The 6,244-nt window shown below is 38.9% G+C and overlaps 1 protein-coding gene across 1 annotated transcript; it reads right to left on the bottom strand.

Moving 5' to 3' along the window:
- Window positions 1-4,227: 4,227 nt before the first annotated feature.
- Window positions 4,228-5,271, bottom strand: LOC133719908 (auxin-responsive protein SAUR72-like). The gene has a single exon (XM_062146098.1). The coding sequence runs from the start codon at window positions 5,169-5,171 to the stop codon at window positions 4,581-4,583; it is 591 nt and encodes a 196-aa protein (XP_062002082.1). The 5' UTR covers window positions 5,172-5,271; the 3' UTR covers window positions 4,228-4,580.
- Window positions 5,272-6,244: the final 973 nt, after the last annotated feature.

Raw genomic sequence — 6,244 nt, 5'->3', positions numbered from 1 at the left:
ATTGCAAATTTGCGACTTTTGAGCCAATCCTCATCGATGTAAAGTCTATGGGATCATAAGCCGCACTCTTATACGAATGTACCCAAGCTACTTTTTCTTATATGTTGTTTACTTACTGCTGATAAATATGTGTGTTACAGCGCGGCCCTCTGTCAATTTGTCTTTCAAGGCCTTCCATATTGTACCTAATCTATGTTGATTATTGATGTAGGATGGGTTATGTTGTTTGCGTTTGTTCTGTTTTCCTTGAGCGTTTTGGATTGTTAGTTTGTCTCCAACTTTCATTGGAGAGTGGATTAATTTCCTTCCTTTAAAGTTCAGATTTTATATGGTGATCATATTCTTAATAGCATCATCTCCAAAATATGAATATTTGTGAGGGTTTCTCGATCTTCATATGGCTCAGATCCCTGAGTTCGGCCTTTATTTCCTTGTTTGTGGCTTGCACGCAAAAACAACTACCAAGGCTATCAAACACTTGCAGCAACTAATTCAAAATTTATTGCATCTAGACTTCTCTATAATTTAGTAAATACTTCCCCTAGTACTCGTGTTACTCCCAAAGAAAAACCAAGCGATTAACCGACTGCAGTAATAATTACCCTGCTCTTGTTCATGCTCACTTCAACCTCTCTCATTAAAACTAGTGGCTTCCGCTCATTCCAATTGATTAAGCTGCCTCTCAACCAATCATACCCTGTAAGCCAGCATCAACTAACGGCTAAAATATCAAAAAATCGAGTTCTTAACCTCATGTCCCTTACGATAAAAAAATAAAAAATAAAAATAAAAAGTTAAAAAAAATTCATGTCCCTGAGTTCTGCCAGAGCAATATAAGCCGTAGGAGTTCATGAAATGATGTACAACTCCCCATCTCTCCAGCTCTAAGTAACTACTATATAACGTGATTGAGCACTGGCTCGAATCTATTTTGGCCAGTCTCTTTCTAGCTTGTTTAGCATGTCGGCCTCAATTATACAAAAAGAAAAGGTAGACATTAAGTTTAAAATCCAGCAGAAGAAAGATTCCTAAATCCCCTTACTTTGTATTGCAATTTTAATGACAAAGTCAGTACGATAGTAACTAGCTAGAGAACCTAATTAGTTTGCTTCAAAATCGGAAAATGTAATGATATTGCCACTGAGAATATCATTTTCATCAAGTATACAGCAGAACAATCCACCAGATCGAATTGAATACAAAACTTAATCTAGTAATTTAATGCAAGCTAAGAAAATTTCATTTTAGTAAAGCAAATTTATTGCATATCAAATACAACAAGACATCTAAGTTTATAAATACTGCCACGCACTGCACAAAACAAAGAGATTAATTAACTGCAAGAAGCAATATGCAAATCAAGTGTGGGATTATGTTGACCCTGCTCTTGTTCATTCTCTCTTCCCATCAAAACCAGTGGTTTTAACATCCCGCTCATCCCAATTGGTTCAGTTATCCTCCCAAAGAATCACACACCTGAAGCAAGGCATAAACTAATGGCTGAAATATCAAGAAATCGAGTTCTTAACCTCATGGCCTTGAGTTCAGTCGGAGCAATGAACCCATCAGATGAGTTCATGACTGATATGCCTACTACTATACAACCCCCTATATCTCTATCTCTAAGTAATTACTACGTAACGCGAATTGGCATTGGCTCACAACTCTATACACCCTACTTAATGGTGGATACGACCGCTGCTGATACATATATGGGTTCAGCGTGAAGGATGCCGCAATTGCTTCCCTGTACTTGCAGGAAATTTCAAATATAATGACTCTACATCACATCGTGTCTTACCTTGTAGGCCCCTTTGTGTTCCCAAATTATGTGATAGTGGAGGGATGTGTCACTACAAGATGGGATATGGAGGTGGAAGCAAAACCTCGGGGGGGGGGGGGGGGGGGGGGGGTTTCAACTGACACCTTCACCTTCCCAAGCACTGACAATACCTCTATGAACTTCAGGGTAGCATTTGGTTGTGGCATTGATAACCAGAAGATCAGTTTTGGTAAAAATGATGGACCTAAGAATCCGATAGCTGGCGTATTTGGGTTAGGTCTGGGGCAGCGGTCAATCCTAAATTCCTAATACAACTAGCTAAGGAGACCAACCGGCGCTACATTTACCGCTTACCATCATCGACAACACCAAGGTTAAGTCGTACAACATTAAGCTTCGGTAAGGATACAAAAATAAGTGGAAGTGTACAGAAAACAGAGATTTTCACAGCAAGAAATATGCAGGCATACTTTGTCCATCTTTAAGGTATCACCATTGCTCAAAAGCGCCTCAATATAGATCCAGCACTGTTCAGGATATGCGGATTTTTTTTTTTTTTTTTTTTTTTTTGAGAGAGGAAAATTTATGATAGACACAGGTAGTCCTTACTCTATGCTTGTTCAAGGAGCATATAATACATTGAGAGCAGCGATGGTGCAGTATATGTTGGAGAATTTTGGAAAGCGTCCAACACGGCTAGGTATGTTTGACCTTTGCTATGGATCATTAGGAGGGGAAACAAGAGTTTGCCATCAATGACATTCCACTTTAAAGGATGGGCAAACGTTGTGCCGGATCCCAGGGCTGTTTTCGAACTTGTGGGTTTTTATTACTGCATGGCTATATTCTCTAGTAGTGATAAAGGAACAAACATCCTAGGGGCATTTCAGCAGGCAAATCATCGGTTCTTGTTTGATGTCCCCAAAAAATCCCTGTTTTCTAGAAAACCTACATGTATCATTTGCACCAGAGAGCTATGCCAATAAGTTTCAAATTAATGTAATTCTAAAGCTTTGAGTCCATAATTTCCCAGAAATAAAAAATACTTTTCTTGCTGCACCTGCACGAGAAATTTTTCTATATATGCTCCCGTCAATATTCCACCTGGCATATGTGACAGACAATTCTAATTGGACCACGTCATTGCTGCTTTTTCTCTGTTAAACCACCCATAACCTCTGTTATCTCTACACCTCTATCATCTCTTTCATGAAGAACAAAAAAAACGATGAACACCACAGAGTAAACTTTAAATCCAGGGCACTATCCATGAATATATTATATCTAAATGGATCAATACAAGAACTTTGTCATTTTAGATCGAGTGAAGAAAATTGTATTCCTACATGTCTATTGTTATATCAGGAAGAACTGATATTCATACAAGAAGGAATAGAATTGATGTGAACATCCAAAAGAAGGTAGGAAAAGTCTTCCTACAGGACTGGATTTTGATCATATATTTAGACAATTCCAGTGGAATAATCAAACCCCAAATGTTGTATTACAACGACCAAGCACCAAAATCAACTTGACTATAGAAGAAGAAAAACAAGAACGACCTCACTGGTCAAATTATATCACTTTGATGTTTATATCTTCCAATTTGCCAATCAAAAGTACTTCTCTTACTGCACATGCACACCTTGCATGCACTTTAATTCTCATACAGAGATAAAACTTCCTATTCAGCTAATAGTCAGATTTTTTTTTAAGGAAAATTTCATGTTTAGGGTTAATAAGAAGGAAACTTTAAAATTTAAAAACGGAAAATGCAGTTTTGGTTACAAATTCTTTTTATTTGTAAATTGGAATGTCAATGCTTGAATTGAGGTAGGGTTGTCAGTAGCAGTTAAGAGTCTAGACCTTAGTAATCAAATCAAGAATATATAAAAAAAGAACCACCACAGGTGGTCGAGTTGATAAGAGCCTCCAGGTGTGGAACCCCCACACCCGGGTTCGAATCCCGCCGACGCTTATTGGAGTTAAATCCCAATATATTCTTGGTGGCCAGGGGGGAGGAAGCGTTCTGACAAGATCCCCCAAGCCCCGAGCCGCCGTCGCAGCCTGAAACGCCGCCGCTGCGTCGCCGTCCGCTTCAGAACCCGCCTGTATATATATATATATATATATTTGCAACATACTAACACAGTATTAATTATTCGGTTCCATATATCTTGTGCAGCTTAGTAACAATAATCGAGGGTTATCCAAAAGGACCAAATAACCCGTCCCAGATATGAACAATATTCCTCAAATATGTAAGAGGGGAGAATCGAAACAATATGTAAAAATATGTAAGAGGGGAGAATCGAAACAATATGTAAAATATAGAGGCAAAATTTATTGCTGCGCAGCAAAATATGCTGTATACATGCATGCGTTTATCTTCATTAATTCTTTACACATGCAGTAGGGATGTGGGGTTGTCTAGAATACTTGGATGTTTATCATACACTCATTTACATATAATTGAACCAAAATTACAATTTAGTTGAACTAAATTTACAACATTAACAACAAAGTTATCACATTTGTTTTACACATTTACATATAATTGAACCAAGTTACTACATCGACAACAATTTGTTCATAAACTTGTAAAAATATCGTAGGTGGAGTAATTACCTGTAATAGAACTAAAATTACCCAAAAAATAACTCTATTTACCACAATGACAACAAAATTGTTGTCAGATCTGTAAATGAGTGTATCACATACATACAGGTACAGTAGAATTTCCCGTAGGGGGGTATTGTTGTTTTTTTTTTTCCTGATCTATGGCTTGATCTACGATCTACGTATATATATATATGTTAAAATCAAATCTAGGTAACCACCATTGATGATGACGATGTTGGAGTAAGTACCCTATAAGCACCACCGTATAGTAGCCTCTGTTGCTGGCACAGTTTCTACGACGAGCCGGACAGAAGTTTATCGGAGAACAATTACTGGGAGCACTGATCCTATCCTCATCGATATCATTGCTCTCCATCTCTGCCATAACATTGCAGAACAGATTCACATGGCAAGGAAGCAATATCGGACCGTCACTTTTGTACCCATACTCCAATGCTGCATCCTCCAACAGCATCTTGAACAATGGATGATTAAGAAACTCCATCCTCACCACAAATCGCTGCTTTTCGGGTCCAACGTAGACTGTGAAACACCCAGCCGGAGCGACTTGGCATGCCTTGGCCTTGTTCTTCTTCTGCTTGCAAGTGCCAGTACTACTAGTAGTACTCGAGCTCCATGATTTGCTTCTTGTCAATGAAGCGGCTGCTGTAGAGCCTTTCGTGCTGCTTTGTTTAGGTAAAGTACTGCATCGCTTCCGCGCCTTGATGATCAGATTCTTCGTCCACCTTCCCTTCACGACATTCATGCCTTGAAATATATGTGAAGTACGTGTTTTAGGGTTTGCACGTACGTACCCTTATCTTAATCTTTTCTCAACAAAGAAAAGAAGAAGAGAAGATGTATGAAAAGCGAAGACCAGGATGCGAAGCAAATTAAGCACTAACTCCGCGGGGTATAAATATATGTGTGATGGGAAGAGAGGCTTAGAAATTAAGCTCCGAGCTAGTAGGAGAGAGTCGTGTCACCCTTGCTAATATAATAGTTCCATCTCGTGCGCCTACAGATTTTGAATAATTGGATTATTTGAAATTGTTTGAGGAAAGTCGTATGGAAAAGAAAGAGGGCTGGACCCACTACTAGAAATTTCCTCAATAGGCAGTAACTAGTAGCCACCATAATTGATCAGTGCCATTTTTTTTTAACAGTATCACATATGGGAAAAAACTTCGATGACTTGTTTTGTTCCTCTCACCTCTCAAAAGTTTGTCAACTCTGGTAGAGATCCATGTTGGTCATATTGCAAACGGAATCTTCTCTTGAATTGTTCCATGGGTAGGTATGGCTCCGTTCCTTTTTTGGAAATGAATTCTAAGCACCGATAGTGTTTTATGCTGACGCGAGTGAGAAACACGCGCCTATTATTTTAATAGTACTAAAGTGCATTCTCAGCCTATCATATTATTTGGCTGTCTATTCATGCTAACATCATATTAATGGTCAACGTAAATGCTAAGTTTGACCGAATAAAAAAAATTGCTACATGCGGTATAGAAACGCATGAGATGGGTAATCGTAAGATCTGGAAGAAGATTAGTCTGGCATGAGATGTCGAAATCGAGGAGGGAGAGGCTTGGACGCTTGGTCTTGCTCTGTTTCTCGTAACTGTGAGGTAGATTTTTCCTCTTTTGCATATAGGAATGACGACAAGTAGGTCAGTGGTGCGGATGCAGGTGAACGCGTTGCTTAGAGGCGTGAAGATCGACGACCCAGCTGCCGGAGAGTGGCTTTGATCAATGCCCTCGATTATGGTGAGGTATCAGTGGGTTGAAGACTAAGACGTAGGATAGAGATGCAAAATTAGCAAATTTCCAGCTTGTA

This window comes from Rosa rugosa, chromosome 7, assembly GCF_958449725.1.
Source record: "Rosa rugosa chromosome 7, drRosRugo1.1, whole genome shotgun sequence".
Lineage (NCBI taxonomy): Eukaryota > Viridiplantae > Streptophyta > Magnoliopsida > Rosales > Rosaceae > Rosa > Rosa rugosa.
The sequence above is the reverse complement of the archived record's forward strand: the minus strand, read 5'-3'. Positions and strand labels throughout refer to the sequence as shown.

Excerpts from the sequence above, each read along its gene's own strand:
- LOC133719908 (XM_062146098.1), bottom strand. The coding sequence starts at position 5,171 with ATGAATGTCGTGAAGGGAAGGTGGACGAAGAATCTGATCATCAAGGCG.